The sequence below is a fragment of the Thermobia domestica genome, chromosome 2, assembly GCF_964235325.1.
Source record: "Thermobia domestica chromosome 2, izTheDome1.hap1.1, whole genome shotgun sequence".
Taxonomy (NCBI): Eukaryota; Metazoa; Arthropoda; class Insecta; order Zygentoma; family Lepismatidae; genus Thermobia; species Thermobia domestica.
In genome coordinates, this window is record NC_137455.1 from 338,799,290 (window position 1) to 338,823,252 (window position 23,963).

The 23,963-nt window shown below is 35.2% G+C and overlaps 2 protein-coding genes across 2 annotated transcripts in view; one reads left to right on the plus strand and one right to left on the minus strand.

Moving 5' to 3' along the window:
• Window positions 1-1,110: 1,110 nt before the first annotated feature.
• Window positions 1,111-1,629, minus strand: LOC145679561 (protein GVQW3-like). The gene has a single exon (XM_081750138.1). It carries the CDS (start codon window positions 1,627-1,629, stop codon window positions 1,111-1,113), a length of 519 nt encoding a protein of 172 aa, XP_081606264.1.
• A 5,299-nt stretch (window positions 1,630-6,928) lies between these two features.
• Window positions 6,929-23,963, plus strand: part of LOC145678735 (C3 and PZP-like alpha-2-macroglobulin domain-containing protein 8) — a 1,617,316-nt gene continuing 1,600,281 nt past the window's right edge. Inside the window, exon 1 of the mRNA XM_081749186.1 lies at window positions 6,929-7,518. The gene's annotated coding sequence lies outside the window, so the exon portion shown is untranslated. The remainder of the gene's footprint in view (window positions 7,519-23,963) is intronic.

The window sequence follows — 23,963 nt, forward strand, 5'->3', positions numbered from 1 at the left end:
GTTAACAGCACACTATTGAAGGTATCACTAGCAAAAGCGTACTCGCGGCAAGTGGTCGGCTGCTGACAAAGACTGCACTCGCTTCAGGTGATATGAATACAGGCTCACTTGACGACATACAGGCCATATGTACATGTGGTTTACATGTACTTCACCCTTCAGGAAGACATTGATACCAAAATTATCTCCCTAGCTTAATTAGGAGCTGAGTTATTGAGTTTTAAATTGAGTTACATTGAGGGGTGTCCAGAGGGATGTCCAGAATGTGAATATTTCATACCGTCAAGCGGCTCAATGGCCCTAACTCTGTAAGGATGGATTTCCCGATATATTGTCATATTTATTTTTTTACTTGTCAGCCCATAAGAAATCCACCCCTGAAATTTTGCTATACCTCTTTATTACATCCTATATAATACGACATACATTCCATATGTCATTTTAATCAGGCTGTGGTGACAATCATAAAAGTAGCGTTGCCACCAATAGCTAAATCCGTCAGTTAGACGATTGTAAAGTCAGCAAAAGGGGAAATAATTGGAAGCCAATGATAATATTAAACTAGCTTGTTTAACATTTTTGTGTACATTTCAATAACACATAATTTTTCTACCTTTATTTTCCCCTCTACGGAATGATACGTCACAGCGCCACTGCCGCACTAGGTTCCACTGGTTGATTTGATTTTAGCGTCCCTTCCCAGCAGTGAGACTATATGAGACGTGGACCTACAGCTCAACGTAGGTCTGAACAACATAAGCTTCCGCCTGGTCTCGAACCCGGGTCTCCCACACCAAAGGCATTTGGACTAACCAGTTTGCCAGGAGAGAGCTATGGTTATTATAGAAAATTCGTTCTTTTCCCACATTTTGAATATGCATAAAATTGTAAGTTTATGTTGCACTTACCCCTTTTTCTTAAATGATAAGTACTCAATCATTATATATATATATATATACGAGGGGGGACCCAAAAAAACGGGAAATTCGTCGTAACTTCTTTATTTCTCAATATTTTTATAACAAATTTTCAACACCTTCAAAGTATTGTCCATGGACCGCAACGCATTTCTGCAAACGATCCTTCCATTGTTCAAAACAGTTTTGAAAATCACTTATCGGGATCTTCTTTATGACCTGCGGCGATTTTTGTTTTACCTCCTCCACAGTGGCAAAACCTCCTCCACTGGCTTGATTGCTGCTTTGATTCGGGGTCATAGCCATAGCACCACGATTCATCATCAGTAATCACCTTGGCAAAAAAGTCAAGGTCCTCTTTGAGCTGATTTTGAAGTTCAACACATGCCTCAAGTCGACGCTCCTTTTGCTCGTCTGTGAGAAGGCGAGGGACAAATTTGGCTGCAACCCTTCTCATGTGCAAATCTTCTGATAAAATCCTCTGAATTGAACTCCACGATATTTCAGACATCTCACAGAGTTTATTAATGGTTCGGCAACGGTCTTCACGAACGAGGGCATTGATTTTTTCGACGTTTTCGTCAGTTCTTGCCGTTGAGGGGCGTTCTGAACGGTGTTGGTCTTCAATTGACAGTTCTCCATTTTTAAAACGTGCAAACCACTCGTATACTCTGGTTTTACTTAGGGCAGCATCCCCATAAGCAGTCTTCATCATTACAGTAGTTTCCGCGGCCGATTTCCCCAACAGGAAACCAAATTTCACAGCCGCCTCGATATTCTGCCATCACGTTTTCGTCGAACTGGAAAAAGTTGTTTTACTAAACAAACTCTCAAGAGCGAACCGATGCACTCACAGCGACACAACTTCGCACACTGACGCAGGTGACGTGATCGTAACGGACAATTGGTACAACAATGGGTTCCCCCACTCTCCCTCCCCACTGCAGCACAATTCCCGTTTTTTTGGGTACCCCCTCGTATATATAAATATATATATATATATATATATATATATATATATATATATATATATATATATATATATATATATATATATATATATATAATATTCAGTCAAAATGATCCCGATTTCAATTTTCTTTTAATAACAGAGATTACACACACTGATTATTCAACTCAAACAGTTTGTTTTTAACATATAAATGTTCAATATGCGATCCACGATTTACACGACACACTTCTAGTCTATAATCAAGCTCCTGCCAAACTCTTTCCACGGGTCAGGGTTGATATCGACCACAGCTGCAGTGATGCGCTCACGGAATTCAACCACAGTTGTAGCAAGTGACGGCACAAATACCCAACATTTTCCACAGAAATGTCTTTGAACTTCTACAACGGACTTAGTCGCATGCAAATGAAGCACACAGAACGCTCTGTGGCCTGTAGAAGCTATATTGCTAACTTTGACTAAACTGGCATCTGGGGGACATCTCTGGAATAGAGAGAGGAAAAAAGGTTTTGTGGTTTTATTCCAAAAAAAATTATATTGGCAAGAAAAGCGCACTAGTACTCGAAGAATAAATTAACGAAATCGGGAACATCTTTTTGACTCACCCGGTATATATGTACACTATATAACAGTGGTTCTGAACCTAATTTCTGTCACGACCCCCATTTCATCACATCCTCTTGCCAGAGAACCCCTTATGATTTCTGATTTGTAATAGGCTTATGGGGGATTTTTTAGTATACCCATTACGGAGATCTCACGATGTCCTTCTATCTATGAATACAGTAACTTCCCGCTCATTTGGTTCGGATTCCATGTTAATCAGTAGGTCCATGTCTCATATAGCATTGCTGCTGAAAGGGACGCTAAACTAAACTTAACAGTAACTTTCTTAAAAGTGAATGGATTAAAACCAAATTTGGTTAGTTTATTCACATTACAAATATCGAATCCGATCTGTCATACTCTTTCAAAATGGTGGCTGTTTGAAAACTTCCTTAGTTTTGGGTCATATGATAAGAAAAATTAAGTGATTTCTACTCTTGGTTTTAAACAAAGCTTGGGCAGTTGTTAAAAAAAGTCATTGAGTGTTTTAAATAACTTGATAATGTGCGTCACGAAGATTGGACCGGACATTGCCGCACTAGTGAAATCAAAACATGCTCAGGTATCTCATTAGCTTTCAATTTTAATTGTATTTCAATATGTAGGTTGTGTTGCATTTGAATTTTTCTGGAATGTCAATATGCAGTTCTCATTAGTTTAATATCGTACCTCTTTCATTTAAATTGATTTTTAAACAACTCTGCACCTGTTGAAAATGTTTAGTAAACCTATTTTGTTGTTCTTAACAGTATATATAATAATAAAAAATATGCCTATCAGAACAAAATTCAAAATAATATTTAAAAATATTTTCCGGTATTAGATTCTAATTTAATTTCTCTTCTGCCTATCTTTCCAACCTCCTAGGTTAAGAAACCCTGCTATAGAAGTTACCTTTCTCGCTTCCACAAATTTTAGAAAGTGGTTACAGAAAGCTACAAGTTTCAGGTTTAACAGACTGCTTTTGCAATATCTTTACGTTTCGCCAGTGTACTTAAATCTAAATTATATAAAGCTATACCTCGATTGGTTGGTAGGTTGAATTGGAGTTTAGCGTTCCATTCAGCACTGAAGCTATATGAGACGCAGACCTACAACTTAACATGGAATCTAAACAGCATTCCTTCTTCCGGGGAATCGAACCCAGGTTTTCCGCGCCGAAGGGAAGGAGTACGCTAACAATAAAGCTACAAGAGAGCTCAATTTAATCTTGAGTATTATTGTTTTTACATGGAGAATATATTTATTGAACCTTAAAAAAGTTAATGATGACTTTTTCTCTAATCTTTGAAATTTGAACAAAATTTACTGAACGCTATAGAGACGCCAAATCACAATACTACCTTGTACGTAGCGTTATTCTGTAAATTTTTAACTCAGTTAATTTGCATCGTTAATTCCCAAATCATGGTATGATTAGGATTAGTGCGTTTGGACTGTCAGACTTTGTGTTATAATTTATCTTAGTTTTTTTAAAAAAAAAAACTATTTATTTTTCATGAATAATATTAGCTCCCCATTAATGCGGTTAACACTGACCTGGTGTGACCGATTTGATCAGAGAAATAGTATAGAGCGGTATGAAATTAACCTATTTCTCCAGACGTGAGCGCCGGTATTACTGAGCTAGGTGAATGAACGAAAGAAACGTGGAAATAGAAACAACATTGCGGTGTTTTTTTTATATACACAACGTCGCAGCTGGCATAGTAAACGCAAGCTATTTAGGTATCAATACTAATAACTATTATGCATCCGTGGTCAGAAAAGGTTTTTATTTGCTAATAATAATAATTTAGCAAAGATATCTCGACCATTTCAAAATTGTGTGTATCAGGTACATGCATCTGTATTGTAATTTTAAGGATGTACTTTGCATATATATATATATATATATATATATATATATATATATATATATATATATATATATATATATATATATATTGCTAAGAACCAAACTTTACTCGTTCTCTTTGGACCTTTGAATTAAGTAACGAACATCGTGTTAAATTTAATGTAATTTTTTAAGAAAATAGTTTTGTGAATGTATGAATATGTTGACAACATTTACATAAGTAGATGTGCTACCATCAGTTGTTCCAATAGTCAATGAATTTTCAGACAGTTACATAACTAGAATTTCTGCTATCTTTTGTTTTAGGTTCACAATGTCTCTCTTAGTCACTGACTATATTGCGTTTCTCGCAACCACTTATAATTAATTTCTACTTCGCTTTATTATCGCTTATTAAAACCATGTCCAATTAGTAAAAAAGAATTTTTTTCGTAAGAAAAGTAATGGATATAAAACAACATCAATGGTGTATTACTAAAATGACTCCTCATTATGTCAGGTAGTTGATTTAACAATTTTGGTATTTTAACAATTTTGTCTGACTTTAGTTGTACTTGAAGTAATATCAGTTATGTGCAACATTTAACACAACTTGAGTGATACAGAGCTACTGAGTAGGATTAACGCAGCCATTTTGTACTATGTAGATAGAAATTAAGGTAGGGAAAATATATGATTCTCACGGAAAATGCATGCAGCTACGTAGACGGTGAGTCCTAAAGCCTGTAGAGAAAGAAACTTTTGGTAAGTCTAAATGAAGGTGAATAATAATACAGGACTATCTTACCAAAGATCTTTATAGTTTAATGACGCTAAATTTATGTTATAAAGTATTCCGCAGGAAAAAATACAATGTAATACCAAATACAATTTGAAAACGTTCTCCTCCAGTAAAAGTATGTGCATACATTACGTTTACAATCCTTATAAAAACACAATGCTACGGAAGTTTAAAATTCGTTTATAATTATCCTGTATGAAGTAAGGTTTTGAGGGAGACTAATAGAATCCAGGCAGAGGCTTTTTTGTTTGGTACTGCAGTGTTAATCCTGGTGGCAGGCACGTAGTCAGGATTTCCTAAAGGGGGGAAGGTCATGACATGAAATAGTATGGTCATCACATCAAGGGCTTGATCATGCTAAAATACTTTACGGCAACTATATTGGTTCATTTAGTCAGGATTTAGTAATGAACGGGGGGTGACAAGAAATATTATGGTTACCACGCCAGGAGCTCGATCAATCTAAACTGTTTTACTGGCAACATATATTGGTTTGTTAGGACAATAAAATGAGGATATGTTATTAAGTATTTTAATAATAACTATAAAGAAATCTCGAGTAAAAGAATAAAAGAAAGTATTGTAAAAAATTTTACCATATTTGCGTTCCTTTCTCTACTAAATCAAATATTAGCAGAAGTTTCTTTCCACATAACTTTTCGTTTTTATTATTCCGTCAACTACGGTCTGTGTCAAATGACAGGTTAAAAGAACAGTAGAAAATTGTTTTTGAAATAACATGTTTGATACTGCAGAGAATCGATGAAGAAAAATTATGATTAAAAATGTCCACACTGTTACAGAAAGGCACTATGCTTTCGAAACCTTGAAATTTCCCTGACTAGTCGCAGAAATTCCGAGAATTCCGTAACTTTTCTAGAAATTTCAAATTCCCTGACTTTTCCAGAATATTCCGCTGGTTCACCACCATGTACTGCAAATAATACAAATCTCCTCATAAGAAAGTGTAACCAAAATCTTGTTGTAGCTTTTTTATTTTTAACGTAAATTATTCTTTTTCTCATTTATTTTTGTTTCATCCTTCCTTAATATTTTCATTTCTGGTTTCGAAGGGAGGACCCGGACCCCCTGTACCCCCCTTGGCTACGTGTATGCTGGTGGTGATGTAATATTTTAGTTTTTCCTTTTGAATTGGGGTCAGCGTAATTCAAAACAGAAAAAAAGGATAAGAAAGAAAGAAAAGATAAATATCAATTTATTATGATCATTTTTTTTTGTACTTCTGTTAGTGTAATCGGTTATATTTTTAGGAAAGCTTTGGCTGTATTAATGGAGACAAAATAGCACATGGAATTCGAACAAATTTAAAATATCTTAACTGAAAAATGATCGGTTTTCTGAAGCATAATATTGAAATTTACTTAGATTTTCCTCACTAAATCGCTTCTTTTTCTCCGTATTAAGATTCTACTTTTTCCGTGTTTTATATAAAAAAAAGAATTTCTTTCCATACTATTCACCAGACCTTGTCCCTCCGCTCTATCTTTTTATATATATACACTCATATACACGTTGAAGGAAAACATTTTCTTGAATCTATGAAAGGAAAATGTAGAAAGAAAGAAAAAAAAACGAGACAGCGTTTTCCATTCTGCCTTTTGAGATCTCTTCTCTCCTTTATAGCATCAAATTACTGCAGAAGTTTCTCCCTATCCGAGAAGTCTTCCGATTTAGTTCCTGCTTCCGCCGCACGGTGGCACTACCGTCTGCGCTCTGCTCCATGCAGGATGAAAAGTGAGCGGAGAGGATGATGCTTCGAACTATCTCAGGTCGTTGTTAGATAGATCTGGACCAGTCTACTGCAGTGAAGTTCCGAACGGTGAGGCACGCGGGCGGGAACACATTTTCTGCTCCTTGCTGACTGTCGGTTTAGCGCCGGATCGACTCGCAATCTTGATTGTCGGTTCTAGCTCTTCCGAGCTTTTTCCGTCTTTTTTTATCCTTTCGTCGAACTGTGTCGCCGAAAGAAAGAAAGAAAAAAAAGAAAGCCGAAACGCGAAACTGAAACACGAATTCTGTGAGATTTGTATTGTGGGGAAATAATCTCCCAACGGGGAGACAAAATATTTTTTTTTTTTAAGAAAAAAAGAACCACGCGGTCTCTGATATATAATATTGCATACATCTGTTTTCGAATATAAGCGATTTTGATAACAGTGGTGTGTTAGATTCAACTGAACATTTAAACGTTTACATAGAACAAAAATATTTTTTTTTTCGAAATCTAACATTTACGAAACGAAAACCTTTATCAATTTATAGGGCACATTTACGAAACATTGTGTCGCATTTTTGCTTTAAAAATCTGGGTGTTTGTAAGTGATTTCTTTTTTCAGAGTTCAGGCTTCGATACTTAATTTAGGTAAGTAGTACAATTCTGTAAAGTTTTTATCGTTTTTTTTTAATATAGTTTTTGGAGACATGGGTATGAAAATATATTAAATAATCTTTGAAGAAAGAAGTTACGTTATGTTAGCATATTGTCGTTCAAACTTTTAAATATTTCTCAACAAATCTTCTAAAATACAACTACTTTCTCTTATAACAATAACATTTATAAATATGTATATGTTGATATGAACAACAGTCCGTATCGTATGTTATCATTTTTGTTTTTTAACTTGTTAAGTTTTGTAGCCAGACATGTATAAACATGTATAAACAGTTAGAATATAAAACGTAAAGAAATTCTTAATAGTGGATGTATTCGCGTATTCGCAATTATACAGAAGGAATTTTGTGAAAAATAAGAATGTAAATATAGAAAATCTTCGGAAAATACATCAGTTTACATATATTTTATCTTGAATGTTATCATTAAACGTTTAGTAAGTAAACTACGTTTTAGTTAGTTAGTTTCAGAAATTACAATATAACGAACTTAAGGCTCATATATGCATGTTATGCTCTGAGATTACTTGAATTTATATCTTATAATCTGTTGGTGAGATGTTTTATTTTTTAACTTCGGCTTTCATATTTTATGAAGATTTTTACAAGAACTAATTGAGACTTAATCACTAAAATCTAAAATCTTATTAATTAGACGAGATTAAACATGTAATAACACGCTTTTTTAAATATCAGAACTTGACAAATACTTTTACTATGCCAACCAGCTAAAAACATTTATCTTAACCATCTAATAACAGACGTATTTGTTTCATTTGCTTACTTATACCAGTCAAATGAACTCTTCGTTCTTGTAAACCTGACCCAAGTTTTAATTTTTAGTTTACATATATAATTTTCGGTATTAGCCTCGTATCTCTTGGTTACTAGAAAGATACCGGAATTAACAATTAACAACTTCCAGGTCCAGAAAGCCTGAAATTAGTGTCTTCGAAAATCAAAATTAAACCAAATGCTGTACTGTCATCTATATTCCTTTGATTGAGCTCTTAACACCAGCTAATTTAGTTAATTAACTATAATACTATTTAAAATAGTTAACAATCTTGAAAAATAAGACAAATCGTTAATACAATTTTAAAAATCGTTTTCTTATGCATTTTCGTTTCACTGCGTTGAATGACACGTGACAGGTTAGTTAGTGCCAGTAACCTAGCGAGCAGATGTTGTACTTTTATTTCAATCGAAATCTCCGGCATTCTAATGCGCGGTCGGCTATCCCTCTTTCAGGTTATTCTTGTTTAACGATTTCACCTATAATAATAATAATAATAATAATAATAATAATAATAATAATAATAATAATAATAATAATAATAATAATAATAATAATAATAATAATGTGTATATGTGTCTGTATATCAGCTTTTCTTATAGAAGAGTGACCACCAAATTTGGTAAACGGGTACACTATCTTCACTAGATCTAATCGCCTACATAACCCCCTTTTTTCTCGATTTTCTGCTCGAAGAGACTTCCAGTAGTGTGAAAATATATCCAGAACTTTGGTTGTTTTCTAAGAACGTCTGGCCTGTAAGCAACCAGCATTACGGCTGGATCTTGCGGGCTTACATAGCAGAAAAGGATAAACACGTGGGAAATGGAATGATTGTGGAAATATTGTTCTCATTTATGCAGACCAATGGCGGATCGATCCCAGAGCCAGGGGTCCTAGCCCCCACTTTTTTGAGTGACAAGAATAATTTATGTTATTATTTAAATATTTTTTGAAAGTTTATAGTAAACTCATGATATACCTACCATATCCTGGCTCTAGGTAACCTCCGTTTTTGCCTGATGCAGGCTATGAATTAAGACCCGCCAACAACGATTAGTTACAGCTAGTTACAGTTGCAACAAGCTATATCAGAACTTTTTTGAATAAATAAATAAATAAATAAATAAATAAATTAATTAATAAAACATATATTATTATTATTTAGCAAACGAAACTCGAACAGTTAAAATTATGTACTTGACCATATATTCTTAGCATGTAAAGGGAAAAAAATTGCCCAAGGACAAGACATACTAATCAACATATCTCATTGTGCTGAACAAGCTTCTATATGTGAATAGACCCGTAGTTCAGTTGGGGGGGGGGGGCTAAGTCCCCCCCGTCCACCAACTTCAGACCCGTGAAAATGTTAGTTTGTTGGTATTTGTGTATAAATTTAAGGTGAACGGAATTTAACCCCCTCAACAATGATTTTGGGCCTAGTCTTACTGTTCTGACAACAGCTCTCTTCGGCGTAGTTTTCGAGATAGTGGATAAAACAACAATTTCTTTTGAAGCTAAAAATTGATGCTATATGAATATTGTATATTTGAGTTTTACGTCCCATGGAATATTGTATATTGTACATCTAATTCAGGAGAAATAAAGACTGAAATGCAACCTCATTAATCTCTCTATTAGCAAGACGACAGTATACAGGGCCGGATTTAGTTGATGAGTTGATTTTGAGTTTAACGTCCCGTTCAGCAGCGAGGCTATATGAGACGTGAACTTGCTGATTAACGTGGACTCCGAACCATTTGGGGCCGGATTCAGGGGAGGTACAAAGGTGCACGTGCACCACCACCCTCTTCGTAGTAAATATACGCTACCTAAAGTGAGAAGTTAGCAGCGAAAATAGCAACACTTTGCGAAAATTTCTGCTGCCATGCTTCCGTTTGGGCTTAAAACAAAGGGAAGTTTTCCAAAATCGATAGTTTAAGTCAATTTTCTAAAAGTTGAAATAAAAGGATTCACCGAGAACAGACACTTAGCAATTCCAGGACAGTTCCTCATTTACATCACAGATGCCTAAAGGCATTTAAAAAATTCCATTCAATTCAAATGTGCTGGTGTTTATTGGTGCATCCCCTCAGAAAAACCTGGATCACTATTAAATTCAAATTCAACCCAAAATTCACTATTAAGATCAAATTTATATCTATTTATTTGTTTCAACGAGCATTTTTATTTTTACACCTACACTACTGAACTAAAGAAAGTTTTACAAAACATAAAAATCAAATATCACGTTCTTGTGGAACATAAAACGATGGATAACATATCAAAAATTCACAACTACAATAATTTATCCAATTTATTTTAAATTTTACTCCAGCATAAAACTGATATTTCAGAAATGATCATAGCAGATACAAATGTCAAGATAGAGAAATTACAGTCAATTATCGAAAATGAAAACTAAAAAAAAATTCTGGAACAAAAATATACTTACAAACATTGTAACACCATATAATAATCATAATTTTCTCTGACTCGCGATTATCCGTTCTCAATTTACCAGTTTCTCGAGTTTAAACTTACTGAATATGCGTATAACCATTAAAAACACATATAAAAGAATTAGTTTTTGTTTGCGTATAACCATTAAAACACACATAAAAAATTAGTTTTTGGTATGCGTATAGCCGTTAAAGCACATATAAAAGAATTAGTTTTGGTGTGCAGAAGATAGTGGAAATTGAAACTGATTATGTATATATATCACACTTTCCATTAGCGAGGTACAATTTCTCACTAAAATTGCAGGATATAGGTAGTTTTGTTGTTGTTTTTTTTTCTTCTCTTAGGATTTTTTACAGATTAAAATGATTCCCTGATTATCTAATGCAATGGTATACGCAAAGTATGTTTGCGCTCTCCCAGTTAAAATATTACGAATACATAAACATTTACTATATTATTATATGTATACAAAAATGGGGTCCCTGGTTCGATCCCAGCTCGCGCCAAGTGCACTTTGTGGTGGACAAACACCGTGTGCGTGGGTTTCTTCGAGGTTATCCCGTTTCCTCACGCTTTCTTCATTCCACAATTTCATTCATTTCTCATTATCACTGTCTCCTTTAACCTGCCTAGCATAATAGTGATACGTAAAACTCCAAAGATTTCACTTATAAAAGTCCTAAACGAAATGAACTTCGAAGCTTCAACTACCCCTTCCTTCTTGATGAAAGTCTGAATACGCTACTTATCAAATGATCCTACCAAGCTGCCTAATCTAATGGTTAAAGTGCTTGCCTTTTGAGGAAGAATCTCGGGGTTCAATTCCCAGTGGGAGAACATCAAATGCACTGCAGTGATTCAAATTTCCCTTTAAACTGATGTCTACTCTTAGTTGTATGTAACCTCGCTGCTAATAAAAGACCTAATACTAATAAATTAATCAAAGAAAGTTTCCTAATACTTATACACCGCTAGCTACATAACCAGGGGCGTCATTTGGGGAAAGCAAAAGGAGGCAATTGCCCCCACCCCTGAGTTTGAGAAATGTATTTATACAATTTTATCCTTTTTTTAAAGTGATACTCTTGCCCCCGTAACCAGCAAAATCTTAAATGACGCTGTTGGACATAACCTTCTAAGGTCCCCATATTTAGAAGGGACGATGAATACACTTTTCGTATTTCAAAAATAAAATACATTGATGCAGAAAATCACGAAGTAACTCTTTTTTTTTAATAGTATATAGATATCCCTGTTTAACAACAAGGCAGTGAAGAAAGCAGTCTTTTCCAAACAAGTTAGTGTCTTTCACATCCTTAAACTATAGTACACTTTCAGACTATGTGGATTCTGTATATAGAAACCGGAAAAACGTCACTAGCTAAAATTTCCGGTTTCGGTAGAGGGATAAAAACAGTTATTGAATCTATTTTTGGGACTCCCAATTCATATCAAAGGAAAATAAAGAAAAAAAAACATCAAATGCCGAGATGGTACCTAACTTATAGGTACCAGGTCTCTTCCTTTCTTTCCCTATCCTTTCTTTTTTCCTTTCCCTAGGTAGTGTGCTCGCTAAGGAACGTCATCCCTCAAAAGTGACGGGCTAACATGGTCATAGATGCCGAAAGCACAGAAACCTAAATCCTACGTCATAATCTACTTAGGTATGTGTCTCAAACACTGGCTGGTGACTACAAATTAAAATCTCAAGTGTGAAAATCGTTAACTTTTACATCCCATGCCTATGTCGGCTAGGCAAAAGATGAGAAATGAATGAAACGGTGGAATGAAGAAAGTGGAAGGGAACGGGAGAACCTCGATAAAACCAGCACATATAATGTTTGTCCACCACAAAGTTCACTTGGCGCGAGCTGGAATAGAACCAAGCACCCCAATGCATCAGATGTGAACACTGTACAACTGAACCACCGCGACCCCATCTCAAGTGTGAGTTCTACTTACTAGGAAAGGGGTAGTTGTATAACATGGTGTTATATTAACAACTATTATTATAATCATTTCTGATTTTACTAGTTACAGATGTTTTACGTGGCTACGTGGTTGGCACGGAACAGTGTTTGATTCTTGCTGGGATCTCATGTGCTTCCGGTCCGTCATTAAGCTGTAGATTTATGCTTCATAGGTTCTAGATGCTGAAAGAAACACGAAATGTCAAACTAACTAACTAAGCTATTTACTTAATAAACACGAGGTGTTAAGTGTCGTAAAGAATGAATTTTTCAAACGATAATGATTCCGAATAGACTAAATTTGTCAAAGATAAGTTGGGAAGTGGAAGGACTCTGAACATTTCCTTATATTCTGGAAACAAATTATATTTAACTAGCAAATTGCCACACTGGGAAAATAATTTTCATTTTGAACATAAAGGGTAATGGGAGCTGAATTTGGATTTAAACGGCATCGGAAGTGTCACTGTTCATCTCAGTGACCTCAAAAACTGTGGATTCGATACTAATATCGGTCATTTTCGATCATTTTAAGATATCTTTCGCTCTCCATCCCCTAAGTTGCACCGTCAAAATGAAATGATAAAAACTATCCCAGGCTCGAACCTCAGGTATGTTGAAAATTTGATCCAGATTGATGAGATGGTTCAAGAGTTATTAAAGTCACAATCATAGTCACTTTCATTTTAATATATTAGTTTAATGAACCATTGTCAATTTACTGCTGGATGGATGTCTCTCGAACTCTTCTGCATATTCATCTAGATTTTACTACATCATTTCGTACAAGGACGTTTCTTATGTCCAATGTTCTCTATTTATATCTAATCAAGGACTGCTTTTCCCCACCTATCAGGGTTTCTTCTTGCAATACCTACCTAATACTACTGCAATGCCTTTAGTTTCATGAAAAATATCCATCACTCTCATGTTTCTGATCTACGAGATTATTTTCCTGAATTTACAGGAGGTTCTCTGCATAGATCTCATTTTCTCCGTACATCGTTCTGAGTCGGCAGACAAAGAATGTGTGGTTTTGTGACGTTGTGGTTGTTCGTTTGTTCATGTTTAGCATCCATTTTCAGGACAGAGGCTATATAAGACGTGGACTTGCAGTTTAAGATAGAACTCTGATCACCGTAATACGTTGATAGTGTGATGCGTTCCTGTCGTGATTTGAATTCAGAACCAAAGAGAAACACAGTAACAACCATCACAAAGAAAAATGGTTTGACCTCAAAATAGATTTAAACATAGAACAACCATTGACTCTATATCAGTGATGTTAATCTGTAGGGGAAAATCCCATGATGTGGGGTTTTGGACATTAATTTCTTGAAAAGAAATAAATGGAATTTCCGTCGAAATTGGCAATATATATAGCATTTTTCATACTTCATAGCCAGTAACATAATTTTCTATGGAAGGAAAGTAGGCTAATAAGTCCTCATAAGTTTGAAATCAGTGTTAAGAGTCTTGATCCCGGAGAAATTAAAATATCGCTAATTTTACATTAATTATGTGATATCTTCAAATAGATAAAAGATAATCGAAATGTGGAACAAGAGCGCCCTAGACAATATCATTTTACATGAGAAACCGTTGTCACGACTCACTTATCTGCTTTCGACTTCGAGCCATTTTGAAAATCGGCATTTATTTTCGCGTTACTAAACAGCTGAAAACATAAAGCCACTAGGTGACTTGTGATAACGGTACCTCACGCAAAATAATATTGTCTAGGGCGCTCTTGTTCCATATTTCAATTATCTTTTATCTATTTGAAGATATCACATAATTAATGTAAAATTAGTGGTATTTTAATTTCGCCGCGATGAAGACTCTTAATTGTAAAATTTTGTAACTGAAAAATGCATGCAAATGAAGATGTAACTTTTAATTCTCTAGAAACAAGTTCCAAGGAACGTAAATTGCGCTCTCGTATTTAAATAATAAAACTGAAAAAGTAAAATACGAAATGAGAAACAATCAACTTAGAAATTGTCTGGAGTATTAAATTATTTTAATATCGTTATGCTCATTAAAAGTTTATCTAACAAAAGCATAATATAAATCCTAATCCTGACAGCAAAATGCAGGTGCTTGTATTCGTCAACATTTTCAGTTGTCTCCTTTAATTAAGGACAAGTATTTGACAATAGTAGAAGATCGAAGTTTACGGATAGCTGACTCATATATTGAAGAAGAAAGTGAGCGTCTTTACTTTTCGTATTATACATACATACATACATACATACACATATATATAGGGTCGGATCCAGAAGTTTCTGAGCGGGTGCACCAACAACTACTAGTACATTTGAATTGAATTGGAATTTTTTAAATGCTTTTAGGCATATGTGATGTGAATGAGAAAATGTCCTGAAAATACCTCTTCTCAGAGAATCCCTTTCTTTAAACTTTTAGAAAATTGACAAACTATCGATTTTGCAAAACTTCCCTTTGTTTTAAGCCCAAACGGGAACATGAGAGTAGAAATTCTCAGAAAGTGTTGCTATTATCACCGCTAGCTTCTCACTTTGGGTAATGTATATTGACAAAAAAAAAGTGCACGTGCACCTTTGCACCCTCCTAAATCCGGCCCTATATATACAGCGTGATTCAAAAAAACACCAACAACGTTTGTGAGGTAGTTATTGAGTACTTCAAACTATATGCCAGTAGCCAAACTCTCTCCATAAAAATTATTGCGTGAGTATCTCAGAATTCTCAAACATGTATTTTTGGACAGCGCACGTATTAGTTCCTAAGTGAAGTGTTGACCCGACTACGGTAGATCCCATAGTTTTGGAGCTATGAACATTTAAAATTCAGTTTTTCATGTTTTCGGCAGCCTGTAACTCCGAAAGGAATCATTTGTGCACAAAGGTTCATCTATACTTTTTGTCTTATCTTGGTCTCAGGAATCACCTCCCAAACGTTGTCGATGTTGTTTTGAAACACCCGGTATATAAAATAGCAATCTGTGCTTCTCGAAATGAGAATTTATGTTTTAGGTTAGCATCAGTGCTGCATATTCGAAACTCAAATCCGAGCAGAACAACATCGCTGAAAAAGAAATTTAAAACGTTGTTTTAAAAAAATCAAGACCTACTCCATTTTTCATGATTGTACACGAGATATTTCTTAAGTAAAGAAGCTCTCTGTAATATTGTGATTTGTAAATGAAGACATCGATGAAATTAAAATACTTCTATATTTTCTTGGTGGTAACTTGACGAGAGCTACTCTGTCTATTGCTTTTCATATTGTGTGATGCAACCACCGAAGGACTCTGCGGGAATCCGTCGCCCTAGGCCTCGCAAAGCCTAAGACCACCTCTTATTACAAATGTCTCAATTCCACTGTAAACTATTGGTTCACGTCTCATGTAGTCTCAACGCTGGAAAGAGGAGTTTAATTTCAACAAATAATAAATGAATATATGTAAACGAGGAATATCTAATTGCAGAGACAGGTTTGATTTACAAATGAATAAATTTTAAGCTACATAAAATTTTACAGTAGCGAACCTACATAGTGCAGTGTACCCGAAGCTGCATAAGTAGAAATAATACTAAAGAAAATTTATGCATTAGAGATGAACTGAATCATTACAAAATGTAGAGGTGTGAGACCGATAAGCATAATTTACACTGAGAAAAATGCGTTCTCCGGACAGTGGTATATTGTACAAATATACGGAATCCTCTTGCTTATTACAGAAATGAATACGGAGCATGCTTTATCCATATGCTACATACCCACTGCCATTAGATGTTACATCATGCCGTTGCAGGATGTCTGACATCTAACAGTTTTCCGTATATCACATGCATATAGTTATGTTACATTCCTCAGCTATATGTTATATACGTCCATTTGTATGTGAGATCCTGACCGCCTATATTGTTTCATACAGAAAGTATTATAAAACTCGTTTTCAGTTATACGTCTGCTGTACGTTGTCCGAAAACTACGCATGTAATATCCCTTTTTTAAGTATGCCACCTACAATTTTTTTTCTCAGTGTAGAAATCGCTCTTTCACTGTCCGACAAAATTAAAAGGAAACATTCATTTTCTGGGCAAATAATTGACGAACAAGCTTATGCATTGGGAAAATTTTAGTTATTTTTTTATTTATTTATTTATTGTATGTTGATCACAACAAGTGTACAAATACTGATGGTATTGTGGAACCTTAGCCAATAAGTCAGTGTGTATCGTATGGATATATTTATTAAAATACTATTATAACTAAGTATTCTATCTTTGTGGGACTATTCATCAATCAGATGTCCTTACCTTCTTCTTCCATCTCATTGTTGTTTCATTCTCCCCTCTATGGGGCAGCAAAGAAGGTAATTTTTTCGCAAAATATCTTCGATCCAATTGGCTTTCCTACGAGGAATGCTGGTTAAAAGCATCCTCTTCTCTCTCTCTCGTTTTACAATATCTTCGCTCATGCGCGCCGACGACGTGGGTGCTCCGGGGCCCCAGCACCCACACAAATAATTTGGATCCGGGTTTGAATCCGTTTCTCTTGCGTTTAAGTTAGTTGTGTTACCGACTGAGCTAAGGGCAGCCCAACTTATCCTTATAGTACCAGTATATTTTACTTTATCACAGCACAACCCTTTATGACAACAGACAGTGTTCATAACAGATTTTAACTAAAAATAAATCAATCAAATATCGAGACTTTCCTGAAAACATATAGGCTAACACGTCCGGCACCCACATAAATTTTGGAAAGTCGGCGCCGTTGTACTTCGCTTGTTATTCTCACTGTCCATTTTATATTCCCCATCTCCAGATCTCGAAGTTTCTTAAATATTTCTTTGACTTTCGTAATGCCCAAATCTTCCAATCATACAATTCCATAATCCACATGTAGCACTTGACCACCATCTTCCTTGTTAATCCTGTTAGTTAGGAGTGATCTTTTCTTGCTGAATGTATCTTTGTTTATGGCAGCTGTAGGTTTGTCTATGACAAGAATATTTCCTCTTCAACCGTTACAACCAGCTATATAAGGGCCGTACGTAATGGTAGTCAAGTAGTTAAGTGACGCTTTGGAGGAAAACCGAGACATTTGGAGTTTTGGGTAACTTTTGCAGGGACTTAGATCCGAGATTGTCTCAGCCAAACCAGGACGTCTGGAAACCCTATAAATGGTGGGGAGATTTATAATTTGCTTCTTTTCAGCGTGTGTGAGAGACAAATCTACATGTATGTATAAATAATTATCAAATTAATTGAAAGACGCTAAGAAAATACAACGTATCTAATGATACATCGTTATCCTATACAACAGTTCTGATTTGAGTTGAGTTCATTTTTGTTTAGCGTCCCTTTCAGCAGCGAGGCTATATGAGACGTGGACCCACTGATTAACGTGGAATCCGAACCACATGAGCTCCCGCCGGGAATCGAACACGGATCTCCACGCCAAAGGCGCGTACGTTAACTGCTTAGCTACGAGAGAGCTCACAGTTCTGATTTGTCGTGAAATCACGGTTCTGATTTGTCGTGAAATCACAGTTCTGATTTGTCGTGTATACAGTGTGTTACAAAAATTTGTCACAGTATTTTGGGAATAGACTCCTCACATCAAAATAAGAAAAAAGTTCTATTGGATCTGTGGTCGGAAGTGCATAGCTTCGTAGTTACAGAGTGCAAAATAAATAAATAAATAAATAAATAAATAAATAAATGCTCATAGTTCCACTACTATAGGACTGATTGTAGCGGGTCAAGACATCACTGAGGAATTAGTATGTGAACCAGAGATGGTCATTTTTCCTAACCTTCCCTCACCCTCACCCTCAATTGACGCCCCTCATCCTCACCCTCCCTCACACATCACCCTCCATTGACGCCCTCCCCTCACCCTCCCTCACACTCACCCTCAATTACTTTATCGCCCTCACCCTCAACTACTAAAATGAGGGTGAGGTGAGGGTGAGGGCGGCTCTCATGAGGGCAAAATGAGGGATGATGACCATCTCTGATGTGAACTATCCAAATATCCATCTTTCAGAACCTCTGGTACTTGCACAATCATTATTAGAGAGGCTGTTTGGAAGTATCTGATCACTCTACACCTACCTCTCTAAAAATTGGTCTGCAAGTACTGGAGCATTCTTCAACATGGATATTTGGATAGATCACATACCCTTCCTCAGTGATGTCTTGACCCGACTATAATAAGTTCCACAGTATTGGAGCTATGAACTTTTAAAGTACACTTGTTTCACGTTTTCGGCACCCTATAACTCCGAAACTATCAACTTTTGAGCGCAAGTCCGTATGATTTTTTGTCTTATTCTGATGTAAGGAATCTGTTCCCAAAAATTGTGACACATTTTTGTAACTCCTTGTATAAGTTTTGAACTTAATTTTTTTTAAGATTCTCAACGGTTTTTTTTTTTTTTTTTTTAAATATTCCTCCAAACATTACAATAAGGACAGTTTACTGGAAGCCTAAAGTAAAAACTGGCGATTTTCCCCAAAATTACTCTAAGGATTTTCTTAATTTTTTATAATCAATATTTAATTAACAATCGTATAATATATTGAATTGGTGGGAGTAAAATGTCCGCACCAGGTACTCATTTCCAAAGACAAACACAAGAAGATGATGATGAAATAAAGGAAGCGTACTATACCTGGTTCATCAAAATAATCGTCGTCTGCAACCACAGACGATTCGATTTTATTATGAAAGGAATGTGTGCTCTACGATGGGGAGAAGTCCCCACTGCTCGAATGATCATCGGGGTAATTCTTCCCTCCCAATAAGTGGATCGAAATCACAGAAGAGGAGGTAGTCAGTGAGAGAAACGTGAGAAGAATATGGTGCATGAGGAAAAGTTTCATAGTCCAACTCACGGAGAGCCTGCAGTGTCCTTTTGAGCGACATGTGGGCGGGCGTTGTCGTCCAATATGAGAACACTATGTCCGTTGACTATTGCATGATTCTTACGATGTACTTCAAGCAGTTCAACCCTGTAACGATTTGGATTGATGGCTTCAACACACTTAGACTACCACAGGAGCAACAACGCCTTATGTAGGTGCAAAGGTAGTTTAGGAAACCATCTTTGGTTGTGATTCAACTATTGTCCTGTCAGTTTACGATTGTCATAGTAGACCAGACTCATTTTTCATCTCAAGTAAGAATTCAACACAAGTCTCGGATATTCATTACTTCAGAGAACTGTACTCATCTATATGGCGATTATTGTAAGCTGGTATCAACTTACCTGGCATAAATGAGTCTAATATATATGCCACTTTACCGATTGCAATGAGACGCGGTATGGTTATGCCTCACTCATCGGCAATGGCACGAATCCTTTTCTGAGGGGTCTGCTTCCATGGTGTTCCTGAGAAGCTCATAAGAATATGATTCTGGTCGGTGCCCAAGGGGCTTATTTTGCAATGCAGTCACCTCGGCGGAATGAAATGTGAAAAACCAACGGTGAATGGTGCGTTCATTCGTCATTCCTAACTCGATACGTTGTTAATGTTTCTAGTAGTTAGCTGTGCAGAATGTCTTAGTTTGGATTCATAAAGAAGAACCAATAGTAATTGTGAGTTCTTCATGGGGCATTTTTATAGATTCTGTTCAAAAAACAAACGCACTACCTCTTAACTGTCTGCATACCCCAGTCTATTTGCTTGATATGTATCAGAGTTGACAATTTCAGAAAACAATTGTTTGGTTTTCGTCTTTAAAATTATCGCACATTACAGAAAAAGATACCGTATATTCGTTATGCACATGATAAATGTAGAAACAGGTATAATACAAGTACTAATAATAATAGCAATAATATATAATAAACTTATCCAGTAATCTTCCGTTTTGAACTTCAAATCAAAGCGTCACTGTATCACCATTTTTAAAACAAAATTCTTGTTAACACTATACTAAACAACAATATTTCCACTTCATCATAAACATAATTGAATTTAAAGGATGCATGCAGGGTTGCCATTTGTCAATTCTTAAATTTATATAAACGGCAATGACTGTAAAAATCGCAAAGTGTGTACGTTAGAATTAATTATTAAATGCACATTCAACACAAATTATGTGCACATTCAAAAACTGTAATTAAAAATATGCGTTCTAAAATTATCGTGTATTCATCTATTATTGCAAGGACATTACCGTATATAGGATTAAGGCTTAAATTGACGTATATCACGAAAAATTACCGTATGGTTGGCAAGACTGATGTGTAGAGAGTTTCCGACCTAAGACGAATGACCTTAGTCTATCACTGAATGTATTGCTTAGGGGAGTTCCTCACCAGACGTCAAACGGACATTTCATTCGCATTAACCAACTAGTGGTTTTTTTTTTTTTTTTTTTTTTTTTTTTTTTTTTTTTTTTTTTAGAGAGAAATATGGGATGATTTTCTCTTAGAATAAGCTCTTTGTAGATAATTTTCTCAACACAATCCATTCGGTTTTGTTCATATTTCGTAAATAGAAGTTTCATTAACATCCCTAAAATATGTCATAAGTCAAATTTTATGAAAATAAACGAAATTTGTTTACTTTTGGTATACCGTATTTCGCGAATTTTCTCAAATACAGCTGAGGCGATTTTATTTATATTTCATAAATATATATTTATTTAACAGCCCTGGATAATGTAGCGTCACAAGACATCATTCATGAATATGATTCACAACCAATAGTTTACTCATGAGTTTTCAGAATGGGTTTTCTTTTCAGATAGTTTTCTTAAAACTGTTCAGTTGTTGTTGTTTTTCTCATTTATTTTCATAAATAATTATTTATCCAACAATTCAATAATGTGTCATAAGTCATTTCTCATGAAAAAAACTCACGAAAGGTAGTTTACTATTAGGGATAAGTTTCCTTCAGACAAAGTTTTGGGAAAACTCCTAGTTAAATTTATATTCACATTTTTGCTTTCGTGAATAAAAGTTCCTGTTGAGCTCTTTCGATTTTAAGCGGTTAGCGTATGCGCCTATGGCGTACAAAACTCGGAGGGGGGACATGTGGTTCGGATTCTACGTTAATCAATAGGTCCTGCCTCATATAGCCTCGCTGCTGAAAAGGGACGTTAAACTCAAAATCAACTCAACTCAAAAGTTCCTGTTAAACTGCAGCATGGAATGGTTTAATCTAAGAAACGATTACGACTTTCTAGTGCAGTGGTCTATATCATTCACTCTGTTTTATTGGTGTCCATTCAGTGATTCAGGTAAGATGAAAGTAAAAATAGAAAATACTTTTTATTTATTTATTTATTTATTTATTTATTTATTTATTTATTTATTTATTTACGAGAACACTAATCTTCTAGAGCGAGAGGATCCTTCAACCACAGTCCCCCAGTCCAGATCGGCTTGTGGTGGATAGCGTCGTCTGTTTATGGGTTTCCACGGAGTTTTTACTTTCCTCCAATAATACGATTTAACTTATCATTCCATAATAGTTCACTTTCTTGTATTAGACCCCTCTCTCTCTCTCTCTCTCTTATCAAAGAATGGTATATTGTCAGGAACGGCCGCATCTTTTTCTTTCCAAGAGGGAAAAACAAAAACTGGCACATATGCGCAGTAGTAATTACATATATATATATATATATATATATATATATATATAGATAGATAGATAGATAGATAGATAGATAGATAGATAGATAGATAGATAGATAGATATAGATAGATAGATATAGATATAGATATAGATATAGATATAGATATAGATATAGATATAGATATAGATATAGATATAGATATAGATATATATATAGATATAGATATAGATATACTTTGAAGTATATATGCACATAACACTAGTATTTTGAATAACGCAACCCTTTCGAAATTCCAAGGATATTCGTTCAATTGCACTCCCTTATTACACGCTGCAGGCGACCATGCACGTACTATGTTAAACTGAATGTTCCTTTCTTAATTTTCGAGTGTACCACTCATTGGTCTAATTCTTTGCTCCTTCATGGCCAAAGGACTTCAGACATATTTTATTCATGCATGGCGAGAGATTCAATTTTCCACCAGGGTGCTTTCCTCTAACACAAAATCGAGTAGTCGTTCGTGTGTAGCGTGTGTACTCTAGAGTAAGATTTCAAAGATTTATCTGTATTTTTTAAAAAGTATCATTGATAAATGTGATGTCTCTCCTTCATGTAATATCTGCTGTTAGAAGTCGCCACTAGAACCTTTTCTATAGGGACACGTTTAGAGATTCCACCCTCTTCTATCAATCCTTTCAGTACTGATGATGGCTTTGGTGTAAGAATTGCAATTAGATCGGTAATAACATAGTACATTGCTTCAAGGTTGTGTCATATGGCATATTTAACTTTATTTGACGATCACACAAAATGCATTTCTTGCTATCAGTCTATATAAGATAAATGTAACGTAAAGATTCGCCTCTCTTTTCTTACAGACCATGAAGACGCAGGGTTGGTAGAAACTCTACACTCTCTTGACTTTGACACTCTTGGAGATGATCTAACCACCACTGATCTGATCACCAATTCTATTTATTTTTACATTGCACTAGTCCATACCACATTAACCTGCAAACCACTAACATGTTCGGAATTATTCATAGAAGTAACTTGCATGTCAAGCTTACAACCATGTCTAATTAATATTAAAAATAATTCCTAACATCATTTTCGATGAGAGCTCGTATGGTTCGAATCACATGTTAAACTGTAGGTCCACGCCCCATATAGCCACGCTGCTGAAAGGGGCGTTAAACTGCAAATCAAATCAAATTAAATATAATCATCATTGGATCAAAAGATCCAACATATTTCAATCAAAAGTTTTCTTGTAGGCCGTATATCTGAAGAACTACATATGGAGTAGCCGAACCCAAATTATCAGTTAATTAAGTATGATGTGCTTATTCCATAGAAAATATGAAAACTTGATTTAGGGACTGTTCGAAAAATGTGTGGTCCCTGATCCAAAAACTAATTATTGGCCAAGGTCGCAATATTTTGGTCCATTTTTGGTTTTCCTAAAATTCTTGTTTAACTAATCTTAATAAGTTCATAATCGAAAAACATGACAAATAAATAGAACTTAAAAACTGCATTCTTCTTCAAACAGATTAAGCATATGATACTAAACATACAGTCTTACTC